The sequence below is a fragment of the Octopus sinensis genome, linkage group LG18, assembly GCF_006345805.1.
Source record: "Octopus sinensis linkage group LG18, ASM634580v1, whole genome shotgun sequence".
In the NCBI taxonomy this organism is placed as follows: domain Eukaryota; kingdom Metazoa; phylum Mollusca; class Cephalopoda; order Octopoda; family Octopodidae; genus Octopus; species Octopus sinensis.
Window position 1 is genome coordinate 44,897,996 of NC_043014.1, and position 17,517 is coordinate 44,915,512.

Here is a 17,517-nt window from a genome sequence, read left to right on the forward strand (position 1 = left end):
CTTAATAAACGGTTTCATTATTCTCGAGGCATGTGCAATTCTTTGCTCAATTGGTCATCTTTGTTGGCTTTGTATCATAATTTCATTTGCTTTTGCTAAACTACCACATGTATTGAATGAAAACTTTAAATGATAACGATAATAATAATAATAATAATAATAATAATAATAAATAATAATAATAATAATAATAATAATAATAATAATAATAATAATAATAATAATGATAATGATAATAATAATAATAATAATAATAATAATAATAATAATAATAATAATAATAATAATAATAATAATAATAATAGTAGTAGTAATAATAATAATGACAGAAGCTAACAATGATGACTATGAAACATGAATGATGACTAGCAAGAAATAATCTATCATACAACACAGAAATGATCAACCATGCAACCATGCAGTCATGCAGAAGTAGAAAATACAAACTGTTTTAGTGAAGTCAATAAAGAGGGGAAAAAAAGAAAAAAAAACTGTTCAAAACTCAAAGTAGACTGAAACATTCGTTGTAGATATTTCAAAAAATATTCCAGATTTTGGTTCCAGGATAATTTAAGCCTCTTAAGCAGGAAATAGCTTGGTGAAGTCGATAAAGTTCGTGTTTGGCTTGAAGAACTGCAGCAGAGGTGGTGTTTGGAGAGAAACTATGAGCAAGGAGAGAGTCCAGGGCAATTTCGGTTCCGAAAAAGAAATAGTGACATTGTAGAGCGACAAGAGGTGGAGAGGCAGATCCATCAAATGGATTCAGGTGAGAGTTTATACAGAATTAGCCAGTGACAGAAGTTGCAATTTGTTTAAGATTAAAGCAGCTTAATTTCTCTAATATTCCAGCCCACAATAAATAGATTTTTCAATGGTGCATATACAGCATGATGGATTGTGATCATTTAAACATATTCCCATTTACATTAACTTCAAAACAACCAAGTGTAAACTAGAATTATTAGAAAGGAAAAGTTTCAGCTTTTATCATTTCCCTAGTATCATAAGCGAAGCTGATCATAAAAATGAATAAGAAATTGAAAACTTGGAAAATATCTACAGCTACAATTGTTTTTATATTTGGTTTGCAACATATAGGCGCAGGAGTGGCTGTGTGGTAAGTAGCTTGCTAACCAACCACATGGTTCCGGGTTCAGTCCCACTGCGTGGCATCTTGGGCAAGTGTCTTCTGCTATAGCCCCGGGCCGACCAATACCTTGTGAGTGGATTTGGTAGACGGAAACTGAAAGAAGCCTGTCGTATATATGTATGTGTGTGTGTTTGTCCCCCTAGCATTGCTTGACAACCGATGCTGGTGTGTTTACGTCTCCGTCACTTAGCGGTTCGGCAAAAGGGACCGATAGAATAAGTACTGGGCTTACAAAGAATAAGTCCTGGGGTCGATTTGCTCGACTAAAGGCGGTGCTCCAGCATGGCCGCAGTCAAATGACTGAAACAAGTAAAAGAGTAAAAGAGAGTATTCTTGATGTGAATTCGTGTGTTGAAACAAATTTTGTTGTGTCTTTGGGAGAGTCATCATGCCAACCAACTGAATTAAACCTTATTGGTGTAGTGACTCTCCTAAGATACAACTAAATTTACGATTATATTATATATCTAGCATCAAAAAACAACTCAAGACATATAACTGATGTCTTTGTTTAGAGATTGTGGCATCAACACACTACAAGACACATGGCAAATAGCACATGTAGTGGATACTTTCAGAGCAATGGTCATGATATTTACTTCGGCTTATCTAATTGAATTACACTGTCACAAAATTTTAGGTAATCATAAATGGTACTTCAAAGGTCATACAATTACAAATTAATCTACTCCTACTATGTATAATGCAAATGTATTTACAAATATGTTTAACTAATCTAACAGAAGAAATGTTTTTTTTTCAACTCTAAACTTTCAGGCCTTGTACCCCTAATAGAAAGAATTATTATTATTACGTGCGGGTGGCACGTAAAAAGCACCCACTACACTCACGGAGTGGTTGGCGTTAGGAAGGGCATCCAGCTGTAGAAACATTGCCAGATAAGACAGGAGCCTGGTGCAGCCTTCTGGCTTCCCAGATCCCCGGTCGAACCATCCAACCCATACTAGCATGGAAAGCGGACGCTAAACGATGATGATGATGATGTGAAAACAATAATTGTGTTTCTTTAAATAAATAATCAACTCCTTCATTCAGATATGAATGAACAGATTTGAAGGAGAAGAAACATACGAAGTTGTCGTGATCATATATTTTCCCAAGTTCGTTAATGGACAAAATATAATGACACCAAATGGAAATCAAAAATTAATTAATTAAAAGCTGATTTGGAAGTTACCTGATTTGTAATATTGATCTTTAAAATGATGATTACTGAGGAAATATTGACTTTGATAGTCTGCTGTTACCCAATGTCAAAGTGTAGTAAATAGGCACTTGCACAAGCAGGATCTCCTTTATAAACACTGTTATACATAATCAAAAACTTCTTAACCAAAGTAGATGAAGATCCACATTAGGGCTTTCATGACAACTGGAAAATTTTACTATTCCTATTTTGATTTGGACAAGATTTCAACTCCACACTAAAAACCAATCAAGTCTAGGAGTGTTGAGTAAGTTAAATACAAAAGTATGCAAAATGCATACCCTAATTTTGTTCATAGGCTCCTACTTCTGTGTTTCTTACTGAAAGTTTGTTTTAAATAATGAATTTAGCTCCTTTTTGTGCAACAAAGCTTTCTTTCTAAAACTTGTTTTTAAGAAATTACGAAGAAAATATTTAAGAAATCCAATTAATTCAACACTCGGCAAACTATCTTTTCCAAACCAAGTATTTCCCAATTAATTATATTAATTATAAATCAGCTTAACTTTCTTTCTACTCCACCTTTTTACTCTCTCACTAACAAATGGAATAAAATATGTGTAGTAGAAGATGCACACATGAATTTCTTCTGATATTGTTTCTTCCTCAAGATATCCCTAAAACATCATCTTAAACAAGATATCAGCAGTTATACTCTAAAACACAAATAAAGTGACTGCAAGAAATAGACTAAAGTAATGGCTTTTGATAGTATTACTTAATATTCTCAGCGGATTTCTTTGCTATTGTGGCTTGGTAACTTACTTGAGTTTCTTCTGGATTCTCTTCTTCTACTGAACCAACTGCCAGCTGAGATTCAGGTTCCTCTGCTACACCAGCAGCTGGATCTTGTACGGATTCTGGAGCGGCAGGTGGTTCCACTGGTATGGAACCCTGGCTTGCTCTTGGCGACATCTGAGGAGGTGTTTTATTCTGTAAGGAAGATTTGCTTTCTCTTTGAGATAGTTGAGCAGGAGGTGGTGTTTCGGCCTGAACAGAAGTTTTGCTTCCTGCCTTGGGTGATAGAGGTGCTTCATCTCGCAAGGAAGTTTTGCTTGCTCTTTGGGGTGACTGGGCAGGAGGTGTTTCCCCTCGCAAGGAAGTTTTGCTTGTTCTTTGAGGTGACTGGGCGGGAGGTACCTCAGCTGGCAAGGAAGCTTTGCTTCCTCTCTGAGATGATGGAGCAGCTGGTACCTCAGCTGGCAAGGAAGCTTTGCTTCCTCTCTGAGATGATGGAGCATCTGGTACCTCAGCTGGCAAGGAAGCTTTGCTTCCTCTTTGAGATGATGGAGCAACTGGTACCTCAGCTGGCAAGGAAGCTTTGCTTCCTCTTTGAGATGATGGAGCAACTGGTACCTCAGCTGGCAAGGAAGCTTTGCTTCCTCTCTGAGATGATGGAGCATCTGGTACCTCAGCTGGCAAGGAAGCTTTGCTTCCTCTTTGAGATGATGGAGCAACTGGTACCTCAGCTGGCAAGGAAGCTTTGCTTCCTCTTTGAGATGATGGAGCATCTGGTACCTCAGCTGGCAAGGAAGCTTTGCTTCCTCTTTGAGACAATGGAGCATCTGGTACCTCAGCTGGCAAGGAAGCTTTGCTTCCTCTTTGAGATGATGGAGCAGCTGGTACCTCAGCTGGCAAGGAAGCTTTGCTTCCTCTTTGAGATGATGGTGCAACTGGTACCTCAGCTGGCAAGGAAGCTTTGCTTCCTCTCTGAGATGATGGAGCAACTGGTACCTCAGCTGGCAAGGAAGCTTTGCTTCCTCTTTGAGATGATGGAGCAGCTGGTACCTCAGCTGGCAAGGAAGCTTTGCTTCCTCTCTGAGATGATGGAGCAACTGGTACCTCAGCTTGCAAGGAAGTTTTGCTTTCTCTTTGAGATGATGGAGCAACAGGTGCCTCAGCTTGCAAGGAAGTTTTGCTTCCTCTTTGAGATGATGGAGCAACCGGTACCTCAGCTTGCAAGGAAGTTTTGCTTTCTCTTTGAGATGATGGAGCAACCGGTACCTCAGCTTGCAAGGAAGTTTTGCTTTCTCTTTGAGATGATGGTGCAACTGGTACCTCAGCCTGCAACGAAGTTTTGCTTTCTCTTTTAGATCCAAGAGGAGATGTTACAACCGGCAAGGAAGTTTTGCTATCTCTCGGAGATCGTACAATATCAGCTACATCACCCTGGACGGAAGCTTTGCTTCCTCTCTGAGATAATCGAGGTGATTGGATTGCACCCTGCAGGGATTGCTGGCTAGCTTTAGCAGATAAAGGAGGGCTGGGTAATTTTTCAGCTATAGCAAGTTCTTCAGCGGCAGGCACGTCACCTATTTCCATTAGGGGTTCCTGTAGAATTATTTATAAAATATAATAAGTAAAACATGCAAGATTCAACATAAACATAGAACATCAATATCCAGAAAAATAGATTTTCAAACAAAGATATTAAAACATGCAGCCATTGACAAACTGTTTTGATAGACATAAACACAGGATTAAAAAACATTATTTTTGGCATGACAAGGGGAAGTACATTGAAAATTATTATCATCATTGTATTAACACTGTTGTTATCACTAATATCATGAGTTTCCACATCTATCAAATAAAGCTTATATAGTTATATAAAGAGTGTGTGTATGTGTGAGACGAGGAGAAATAGGAGAGAAGAGGGCAGAGTGAGAAATAGGAAAGAGGAGAGTTTTAATTATGCAACACTGGGGAATTTGTGTCCCCTGCTGTGAGGGGCTTGAGAAGATTATATTAGCATCATTACATTGTCCTAAAAGGAAGCCAAAAGGAAAAGTTGACCGGGCATAAAGGTAATTAACTACTACAGGACAAAATAGCACAAGGTATTGTTGATCAATGCACTGATTCTGCCATCTTGTGATGCGATTATATTATTTACAGTAAGAAAGATAACTTTGTTGTGAAGAAAAACGACTATAAATTCATTAGCTAATTTCTTCTTTCTATCTAATACATTAACCAACAAATCAAAATAGATTTGTGATTAACTTAGACATGGCATAAAAATTACCGATGTCTCCAAAAGAGTGAGTGACGTGGAGTTATGTGACAACCAACGAACACTGAAATATTTTCCAAAATCCAAGGCTTTTATAACTGCTCAACTTGACTAAAAATAATTGAAATCCATGACAGATATTCTTTACGAAACTTCTAGAATCTTTATATGAGCAGTTATATTAACCAATGTAAAAAAACAAAAATGATAATTCTTCGGCAAAGACATTACGTCATATTGCCAATTCGCGCCACATTTCAAAATGACTAAAATGGTTATTGCTACACTATTAATCCATATGCTCAAACACTGCAGTGATAGATGGAAGGGAGTAATAGAAGAGAAAGAGAAAGTGAAAGAATAGTGTCAGGGGTTAATGAGAGTAGTTGGGTTTGGGTTTGGGGTTGAAAAGGAGGATAATATAGGAAGAGGGGGAGTAAAAAATTTATGCCTACACTGACTGGTAGAACAGAAAGAATAGTAATGGGTTCTATTTTCATTAACTTTTGCCAGAGTAATTCAGTAGATATTGGTGACAAATGGTAGAAGGAAAAGGGGAGGGCCACAAGCATAGATACATATGGAATTTTTATTTTTCTGATGGGAGTAGAGTTCACTGTTTCTCTGTTTACTATAAATTTGATTTTTTTTCTAAGTTGGCCATATCCGGCCAAAATAGTTAATCTGTTTTATGTTCAAACTGACCAGATCCAAGCTCTCACACCTACCCTACAATGTTATTCTACATTAAATAATTACACCATCAAGATCTTGAAGATATGAGATAATGCATGATAAATTCAAATCAATGGGAATCAATAGGCATTATGTTTGATTGAATAATCTGAACACTAAAGTGTTAAGGCCTTTGATTCCGGGCTTTGCTTCCACACCTAGAATTTCTTTTTCTGCTAAAGTTTCAGCTATAAGAATGAGGTCATCAGCATAAAGGGATTTTCATAGGCAACCAATCTTATGATAAAAAAAAAAAACAAAATGAAAAAACCCTTGTTACAGCCTGGAGGTCTATGATGAATAGGAGAGAACTGAGGACTGAACCTTGGTGAACTCCTACCTGCACACTATCATTGCTGTACTTGGTGCTAACTCTCAGATTATCTATATACTTTAACTTCTCAACACCTCACCTATAGCATCTACCCTTTTCCCTATTCTCCTTCTTAGTTGTTGGGACTCTAGTTTTGTGAATGAAGTCATGCATGACCCCTTTACAGGTGAAGAGATTTATTGAAAATTTCTTATATCTCTACTTCTCATGTCATCTCAGCATGTATCTTTTGCTTTTAACAATACAGCTAAGATCATTTAGTTAAATGTATATACTGTACAGTGTTTCTATGGGTAAATGTCCATCTTAGAAATTAGTGATATTGTGTACAGAGTGAAACAGGTATTAGGTGAGCCCACAGAATTTCAAACTAATTCAAGCAAGGCTATCTACTTAAAACTGTTTCATCAAAAAGGTTCCAAGTTAAAAATTCAATCTGGATGTTTATTTAAAAGTGGAGGAGAGCTTTTACTTCTGTTGGCAACCAAAGTCTCTATTGGAAAGAGAGATCTTTCCAAGTGAAAAGAAGATTGTATGATGCATGCATATAAAAGCAATTCTACATGATAGTGAGATGTGGGCCTTGAATGCTGAGGACATGCAAAGGCTAGAGAGGAATGGAGCTAGTATGCTCTGCTGGATGTGCTACGTCAGTGTATATGTGTGACAAAGGACAAGTGCAATGAGAGAAAACATCCATATGCATCTCAGCTGAAGGGGTTTTTTCTTGCAAGTTACTAGGTGATCCTGCTGGTGCTGTCACCAAATAAAAAGGACTGGTGTTAGTGCCATGTAAAAAGCACAGGTGATAAGCCTACATAAAAAGCACTGATCTCCCATGTAAAAAGTATCCAGTATACTGTGTAAAGTGGTTGGCTTTAGGAAGGACATCCAGCAGTAGAAACCAAACCATGACAGACAACGGAGCCTGGTAGTCTCAGCCATACCAGCTTGTGTCAAACTGTCCAACCTATACTGGGATGGAAAATGGACATTAAATGATGATATATACAGGGAAGTCATGGCTGAAAGGATTTTGGTCATAAGTGTTCTTGACCAGGGCTGATATGGCTAAAACATGATTTTGCAACAAACATGATTCTAGTTGGTTACCATGTCGCAGTATGATTAGATAACTTCACATGTTTACTAGCACATCAAGTCATTGTCCTTACTATAGTAAAAGCACCATCTGAACGTGGCCGATGCCAGTGCCGCCTTGACTGGCACCTGTGCCGGTGGCACATAAAAAGCACCCACTACACTCGCGGAGTGGTTGGCGTTAGGAAGGGCATCCAGCTGTAGAAACACTGTCAGATCAGACTGGAGTCTGGTGCAGCCTCCTGACCTCCCAGACCCTGGTCGAACCGTCCAATCCATGCTAGCACAGAAAACGGACGTTAAACGATGATGATTATGATAGTGTTACTATGTTTTCAATTGAGCAACACAGTGTCTCCCTGTCATAATTCTGTACAAAATCTCTTATATTATGAGAAATCTGATTTCAATTTTCACCAAGATCTTTCAGTATTTTTTATCATTTCTTTCAGTTTGTTTACACACATTTCCATTTTTATCATGAAAAAAAAAAAAATCAATGATTCACAAAAGCATATACATGCATACAGAAAGTCTATGTGCAAAAAAGATAGCGGGAGGGAAAAAGAGTGAAAGTTTAGGCCAAATAGTACAAACAGTATATGTTGTGTGTGTGTGTGTGTGTGTGTGCAGAACACATATATGTTTAATATAAATAGTGCAGAAAGTAATGTTAAAAACTCAAGATGCAATATTCTTTGAAACACACACATTATTCTTCTCTTGTTCAAAAGGTAAAGAATAATAAACTATATTGTTTAGCTTATCAAGAATAAATAACACATCCTCTCTGTTTCAATTTCTGTCTAATACTTTTATTGTTTTAGTGATAGTCTCTTTCTAAATAACAATTATTGTTGCTTCCTTGACTCAATGTTGCCTTACAACTTATCTAAATTGGAATTTATTTGAGAAGTTTCAGTTAAAGTTTTCTAAAATGTTAGCAATAAATTGCTTAATGAACTCTTTGTTTATAGTAAAAGAAGCACTGAATTGCATGTAGGGGCAAGAATTTCAGGCATCTCTACTATATTTCCTATCTTTTGAAAACTTTTATAGATGATGCAAGCAATATGAAATACAGAATATAACATTTTTCTTTGACATAAGCAGTTTAAAACAGATGCATGCAGAGACTCAAAAAGAAGATTGCTGTAGTCACAATTGCAAATACATTAATTGCTAATCAGAAAATAATGCATATGGTTTCAGTGAGTAGATTAATAAAAAATATTATTCTACAATACAAGTACCACAGTTTGTGGAAATAGAAACAAAATGATGATAAAGTTTGTTAGACCAAATTTGAACAAAACACAAAATGGTTAGAATAAATCAGAAAGAAGGCAAAAATTTTTAGCTGTAAAATAAATACTTTCATTGTTATTTCTTATATAAATGCTGAAAGAATTATCTAGAATCATTACAAATTTTGTACAAAATAAGCAATCAAAGCTGTCTTGTCATATTTTACTGCAATGGAAAAAACATAAATTAGCTATACATTAGAGGCATGAATGTTATTAAATCTACCTTTTGGAAATTAGATAATAGAAAATTAGCCCTTTGTGTGTATGTGACAAAAATGTGGCATCAGGTGCTAAAATTTATAAGAGTTTTACCTAAATGCATTAGGAGTTTGAAGCAAAATCCAATAATTCATTCATAATATAACCTTCAAGATTGCAGAATCAGGGCAGTTGAGAATGGGTGGTGGGAACCTAATATTGGCAGCAATAACTTTTCATGATTAATGTGACATTTTTAGAATATTAAAAAAAAACAACCTAATGCCAAGAAGAAATAGTTGAAACCTTAATTAGATGTGCAACTGACTGGGAAGTTACAAGCAGTGCATAAGCTTTTACCGTGATCCAGTATTGCTTACTAATGAAAACACCAAGTCACAATTTGGCAAAGAGAATAATTGATCATATTGAACTAGTACTTAACTAGTAATTTATTTTACTGATCATCCCCAAGCCTGAGAGGGAATAAACTGACCCAAGTGGAATTTGATCTCAGGACTAAATATTGCAAGGCATTTTGTCCTTTATTCTACCAATTCTGACAATCCACTATTCATATATTGCTAAGAATTGGTTATATTCAGCTACAAGTTAATATTAATGAATGCTGTATAGCAAATACTTTTATCTAGCTAGGACTGGTTGGAACCTTATGAAGTGTACTATATCGTTCTGTGTAACCATGAAAAAGAAGACATTAAAATGATGGTGATGATGATGAGGAGGAGGATGTAATCTAAAGAATACAAATACAATCAAGGAGCTGTTTAATGCATTTTATAATCATTAAATGGCACATGACCCCGCTGCAGGTGTGGCTGTGTGGTTAAAAAGTTTACTGTGCAACAATGTAATCCAAGTTTGATCTCACTGTGTGATATTTGGGAGCAAGAATCTTCAACCACACCCTCAGGTTGAGTGAAATTTGGCTGAAGGAAATTTCAAAAATTTGTCTCACGCACACACACACAAACATGCATGTGCAAATATGTATCTATGTGTATATCTTTATATATAAAATTGAAGTTGTTTGTGTGAGACTCTGTCTCCTCCGATTTAGATTCCTAACTACTCCCACATTTTGCGGTGCAGTTTAACCAAAAGCGGGTATCTTATAGTCGTCATTCATATCGAGCCCTTCTGGGTATTAGTGCGCGTCTAGGATGAGTCTACGATTTAAAAAAAAATTTACCATCATTTTTCCGCATTTTTAATGATTTTTGCTCGGGTTATATAAGGGGAGTAACTCTCTAAAAATGCTTATATAGTAATTTCCCTTACAAACCCGAGCAACGTCAGGCGATATTGCTAGTCTTTGATATAAGCTGGCGAAGGCTGTAAACATTAAGAAAACTGAGTAACTGGCGCTTTCCAAACAAAGTCTCTCACATTATGCGCTTTGCCTCAATTTAGAGGTTCCCATCATTCTTGCAATAGGAAATGCAGCGAGTCAATGGTTGTCCCGTTTAAAACCTGTAAGCAACAACACACTACAATTCACAAATTAGGATATTAAATAAAATATTGCATGATTTAATGCATGCATTTTAGCGCAAGAAATTGTCATCACTGCCATCAACATTGCTATGACTACCAACAACAAAGAATGACCATCACAAACAACAAATAAAAATCATCACCACCAGTATTTACCATTATCATCACTTATTTTCTCATCTTTTTCTCTGACCTTTTCCTCTCTCCCCTTTGAGTTACTTCCCTCGGTGTAACCCAATAGGTAGGTAAGAATGTACTACGATACTAAATACGATTTATGCTTTTAATTAGGTAACATTTGACCAGAAACCAAGAACAGATATAAGCAACAGAACTTTTCACCACCCTAATCAATAAAGACTATCGACAAGGGACTCTTTGAGTCAACCTGCTTGAAATAACAATCTCCCTCAAATCACAAGCTGTCTTTAGAAAAGAAAATTTCATTATGCCTAGAAAAGGGTTGTGAAGGTCATATATAGAATGTCATTGATTATCATAGGTCTACTCAATCAAGATTAACTTGGAGCTAAACAAGACTTTTTGCTTTTTTTCACAAATAACAACTGAAATTGTACAGAACTAAACAGAACTTTAGTGAACTACAGATGAAGCTGATTGATAAGATATCTTCTACAAACTGGTGTATTTCATGTACGTCACAGATGTTGGTTATCTTCTGGCTAGACATAGCACACTGATGAAACATTATGAGGATGTTTTATGAGGGTGTTTTATATTATGAGTATGCTTTACTGACAGAATATGGATCTTTTCGGTTTGAACGGCAGTTTTTTCTAGCGGTGTCATATGAAATTGTCACCCATAATTATGACCCTAGTATCGATCTATTGCATTTCAATCTGTTTTAGGGTTAGGGTTAGGGGTAGAGGGAAGGGTATTTTTTTCTTCAGAAATGTAAAGAATCCCAATCTGTTTCTTAAACAAGGGACATATTCATACGGCATGGAATGTTTTCTCCTCAAAAGACGTCATTGATTGGTTGAAATTGCAGAAATTGAAGAAAAAAAAACACAACAAATATCTTACAAACTATAGAATTTTCTCAATAAAGCCAAGAGAAAAAGATGTTTTATAAACACATTCTACCAGTATACGAAGATTAAAAATGTTTAGTTACGTGGAAATTATGTTAAAAAACTGCCGTTCAAACCGAAAAGATCCCAGAATATTGTTATCAAATATCAGCTAGGATACAAAATAGAAACCTGAAGCCTACAAAGCAAGTTTAGGAAATCTTAAAAATCAATAGAGAAATTTTCACTCCCCACCTTCATTACTTTTTTCTTATTTAGTTTCTTTGAGATGTTATTACTTCATGTGAACAAACACATCACAGAGTGAGGAAGACTTTCCAGTCTTATGGGATATCAGGCAACGTCACTCATGCTTGGCACCATGACAATACACTTAGTACACTCTATAAAGTAGTTGGCAAGTAAGCAGAGACCACATTGGGTTGAGAGGGCGTCCGGTGCTGGTGCCGTGATACAATGCACTCAATAAAATGACTGGCGAGTAAGTAGGGGTGTGAGGACCCCTATATCACATTGAGGACACAATCTCTCAAATCCTGGTGATACAATAAACATGCACTTGGTACACAATGAAAGATGGGTGGTGATAGAAAGGTGCATCTAGACAGAAATGAAACATACAAGCAAGATGTAAACCCTTGGCCCCTCTTAGGGGACAGTAGCCCTGAATATAGACAAACTAAAAGCAGGACAACCTATTTCTTTATTACCCACAAGGGGCTAAACACAGAGGGGACAAACAAGGACAGACATAGGTATTAAGTCGATTACATCGACCCCAGTGCGTAACTGGTACTTAATTTATCGACCCTGAAAGGATGAAAGGCAAAGTCGACCTCGGCGGAATTTGAACTCAGAACGTAAAGCAGACGAAATACCTATTTCTTTATTACCCACAAGGGGCTAAACATAGAGGGACAAACAAGGACAGACATAGGTATTAAGTCGATTACATCGACCCCCAGTGCGTAACTGGTACTTAATTTATCGACCCTGAAAGGATGAAAGGCAAAGTCGACCTCGGCGGAATTTGAACTCAGAACGTAACGACAGATGAAATACGGCTATGCATTTCGCCCGGCGTGCTAACGTTTCTGCCAGCTCGCCGTCCAACCGATGCTAACATTGAAAGCAGATGTAAAGTGATGTTAATGATGATGATGATGATACAATGGAATAAATATGGGAATGCATTTAAACACAGGAAAAGAATACTCAGTACAAAGCAAACGGTAATATGAAAATTAAGAAACTTGACAACTGGTCTTCGTTAATGTGACTGAGTTTTGTTTTTCAGCTCATCAGGTGACAGTGATACATACATACTTGCATTCATTGATGCATACATGTGTATCAATTTACACATACATCCACATTATATCTTTATATACATACATACATATATGTACATATTTATATATTATTGCATCGTGGAAGGTGTTTATAAGCCATTTAATGTTAAATGACTTATAAACACCTTCCATGCTGCAATTATTTTTGTTGTAGCACACAATCTCAGATCAGGCCACTTGCTATGCAAGTACATCTCCATAATATATATATATATTTCGTTTTGGGATTTGGTTTGTAAGATTCTTTATGTGAGTTCGTGTGTTGAAGCATATTCTGTTGTGTCTTGGGAGAGTCATTTTCTTTTTGTGCCTTTTGATTTAACACACTCACCGGTAAAATTTTCACTTATTTCTTATTTTTATTTTCCTAAAATTTTCGTTGCATCTTGCAACCTTTTCAGTCAAGACTATTGAAAAGGTTGCAAGATACAATGAAAATTTTAGGAAAATTTAAATAAGTAATAAGTAGAAATTTTACTGGTGAGTGTGTTAAATCATAAGGCACAAAAAGAAAATGACTCTCCCCAGACACAACAGTATATATATATATATATATATTGATGATGATGACATACACACATACATACACACACACTGCACATATATATGCTACATAGTAGATACTATGTGGTACTTCTCTCTCTCTGTATGTATGTCTGGTTTTCTAATGTAAGTTTTTCCAACTTGGATTGCAAGAAAGTCTCTTTCCAATATATAGTTCTTCACAGAATAGTCACTCTGGAATTCTTTCATTTTCTATACAAGCTAAATGGCAAGAAAGCTTCTATGCTTATAATTGCTAACTCCAAGACCACAATATCACTCACTAGTTTTTCCAATAATTGCACTAAAATACCTATTTTAGTGCAATTAATTTATATATATCAGTGAAACCATAGCAAAGATTGTAATTTTTCAAAAGATATTTATGCCTTCTGAATTCCATGTGCAATTTCATGATCAAGATTTGCATCCATGTTTAACATGAGGCTAAGATATTTGAAGGCAAGAAATGCTTTCAAAGTTTTACCCTATACCTTTATCTTAGAATCCACAACAGTTTCATCAAAGTTTATTGCGAGGCCTAACATATTACATTCCAGTAAAATTTTGTCCATGAATGTTCAAAGATGTATGCCATCAGCATACAAGAGTTGTCTTAACAGAGATACAAAAATGAGTAATTTAGAACTAAACTCTTTCTTTAAATTTTTCTTTTTTCCCTCTCTACACATACAAACATATCAGAATCATCATTTAATGTCTGTTCTCCATGCTGGCATGGGTAGGACAGTTTGATAGGAACTGGCCAGCTAGAGAGCTACCCAAACTCCAGTTTGTTTTTTGGCATGGATTCTACAGCCAGATACCCTTCCTAACACAAACCACTTTACAGAGTGTACTGGGTGCTTTTAAAGTGGCTCCAGCATGGACACTTTTATGTGGAGATGGCACAGGCACTTTTGCATGGTACCAGCATGGGTGCTTTTATGTGGCACCAGCACCCATGAGTGTGCAAGACTAGGACCTCTCTACAGTTATAGTAGATGCTGTTCTGCCAACAAGATCAGAACAAGACTTTCCAGGCATGGATCCATGGTTTTGTGGGTTTTGTGGGACTAGTGGATGCCTCCAGCATGATTAAATAAATGAATCGAATGGCTTTTGTGTGTTTCTTAAATGGCTTACAAACACCTTCCATGCTGCAATTGTTTTCGTTCCAGCACATGATCTCAGATCAAATCACTTGCTATGCAAGTACATCTCCATAATTTAAACACAAGTTTGTGAGGTATTAAACCTTTTCCAAGAGCTAAAATCTGGAATAGAAATGACAGGTGAATTTAGTATTTAGGGAGCTTACCTTAATGGTACAAGGATACCCAGTGGGCAATGCATACTGTTTGTATGATAGAAAATTACCAAAGAACTCTCTCCAAAATCCTCTTTCAAATTGAATATAATAATTTCATAATCAAAGCATCACAATATTTATGAACAAGCCAATGAAGAAACCTCTATACAGCAGCCCAACACGCTAGAAATAGCAGCCAAATTTCTTTCATATGAAGCCATATGGTCTAATAAATAAGAAGAATACATAGGATAACTCAGTTTGAGATACTCCATATAGAATATAAAAAAAACAGGATTGGTCATTGCTGAAATGGCTTTGATCATAGTGCTGATCAGTCAGAGCAGACCGGGGACTAAACAACAGCATCTCGTGGTCATAAGAACGCAATTTCGATTCCCAGACCGGGTATTGTGTTTATTGAGCAAAAAACTCATAAGCTCCATGAAGCTCCAGCGGGGTGATGGTGGTGGTGAACCCCGCTGTACTCTTTCACCACAACTTTCTCTCAATCTTTCTTCCTACTTCTGCCACAAAGCAGAGGAACCATCGTGTAACCCACTATGGTGTGGTAAACTGTCAGACCCTGGTCTAGATTGCGAATCCTCTGTACCCCAGGATGGTTCAGCTCTCCACCCGTTAAAAGCCACTGTTTACGGAATGAGGATAACAACGTAGCTTTTGCGCCCGTGCAACCGCCAGTCTATCGCGTGTGGTGGGTGGATTTTCAAGTTGCCACACGCATTCTTAGTAGCTTAGAGTAGGCTCGAATTAGAGATTATTCTTTGTGGCAAATGGCGTGAGTCCTGATTGGAGAAGAAGAAGAAGAAGAAGAAGAAGAAGAAGACAACAGCATCTACCAAGTTCTCCAACAGCTCACCAAATAGTCTTCTTTTCATTATGTTTAATGTGACATTCACAATAACTGAATAACTGACCTTCCCTCACATACACTTTTCAGTAGCTATGTAGGTCTATGCATGTGTATAGTGTGAGTGTGTTTATACAAAGTATGTGTGTGTGTGTGTAATAAGTTGTATGTGTATATGTGTGCACATGTGGTGTATTGTTTGTGTGAGTGTGAGTGTAAATTAATACTTCGAGATTAAAACCAAAATCTTATGTTCCAACCTAGAATCTCTGATGCTAAGCCTCAAATAGGATTTGTTGCTGACATGTCTGCTGTTCTATCCAATGTGCCACTCCAACTAAATAACAACAACAAAGGTATTTACATCTGATATTATACAGGAAATGTCTTTGTCTGTAAAATTATTCAAAAAAAAAAAGAAAAAAATTAAGAAAAACAATAAATTCTTTTAGTCTACTTTCTTCACCCATGTGTTCCTTAAACAGTTGAAAAATAAGTTAACTTGCTTCAGTTTCTTTTGTTTTTTTTTTTCAACAAATTTCCAGCATTCCAAAGCTATGTGTTTAATTGGCGTGATTACCAATTCTATTAGTATTTTGTTTCAGCACATAAAAGGTTACTATAGGAAGATTGATGATGAAAATAACAATAAATTCCTTTCCATCAAAGTAGACCTTTTATAATTTGGAACACTTCCTCATTTTGGGAGGTTTAAAAAAAAAAAAAAAAAACCCAGCAAAAAGACAAACAAAAAAAAAATCTTAGAATGTCAACATTCCAGTTGTGTCCTCAATATTTGAAAACATTCTTGGCATCTACAATCAGAACTATTTGATATGTAAGAAATTTGACACTGGACTATGTTTTAATTCACCGGGAGGCTTCTAATCAGAAAACTACAATTGTTTTGAGTTCCAGTATTCCTGTTCAAGTATGTATCAATGCAGCAGTTGGCTGAAAGGGAATAATCCAAGACACTATCAAATAGCAAGTTCAAAGGGGATGTGGAAGCCTCGAAACTAATGGGAATTAAATATTAATGAACAAGAGCGACCAAGTTAACTACGTGGAACTACGTGAATAACCAATGCGTGTCCAACATCCAACCAGATATTTTCAGTGCCTCAGCAACTTCCTCTGTCTTCATATCGTTACTAGTCCTTTCTACTGTTAGGCGGCAGTCAAGCTCAACAGCATGATTGAATAATTAAGAAATTCATTCACAGTCATGATGTTGTTTCAGGCATAGATTTGTAAGAAGTTCACTTGGCAACCGCATAGTTTCAGATCCAGTCCAAGTACCTGGCACCTTGGGCAAGCGTTTTCTAGTATAGCCCTGGGCCAATCAATGCTTTGTAAGTGAATTTGGTAAATAGAAACTGCATTATGGAAGCCCATCACACACACACACAAGATTTAAAAAAGGGCATTTAAATCCTATGTATACCAAATGATGTTTATCTCTCACTAGACGGAATACATATTTTGCTAATCCTACCAATAACAGAGCAGTACAATATATTATCAGTCAATTGTCCGTAAGTCAGAAAAAAAGCACACTCAAAAAGAGAACATGCGCGGTTATACTTCTCTATTGTTGAATAGTATATTCCTATTATGACATATAACGAGTTAGAAAGTTACCATCGGTTTCATGCCCACTAGTGCACTTGCCAACATCCATCCGTCCGTCCGTCCATCCATCCATCCATCCATCCATCCACCCATCCATCCATCCATCCATCCATCCATCCAGCCAGCCAGCCAGCCTTCGCGAAAACCAATTGGTTC

At 36.6% G+C, this 17,517-nt stretch overlaps 1 protein-coding gene across 2 annotated transcripts in view; it reads right to left on the bottom strand.

The window, feature by feature from the left end:
• Positions 1 to 17,517, bottom strand: part of LOC115221474 (immunoglobulin A1 protease autotransporter) — a 323,801-nt gene that overhangs the window by 1,532 nt on the left and 304,752 nt on the right. The window contains exons 9-10 of one of the 2 annotated variants that reach the window (XM_036510960.1): positions 3,951 to 4,709; positions 3,144 to 3,518 (exon numbers count right to left, since the gene is read on the bottom strand). The exons of the other annotated variant lie outside the window; for it this stretch is intronic. Of the exons in view, the coding sequence (XP_036366853.1) occupies positions 3,144 to 3,518; positions 3,951 to 4,709 (1,134 nt within the window). The remainder of the gene's footprint in view (positions 1 to 3,143; positions 3,519 to 3,950; positions 4,710 to 17,517) is intronic. 2 annotated transcript variants of the gene reach the window in all.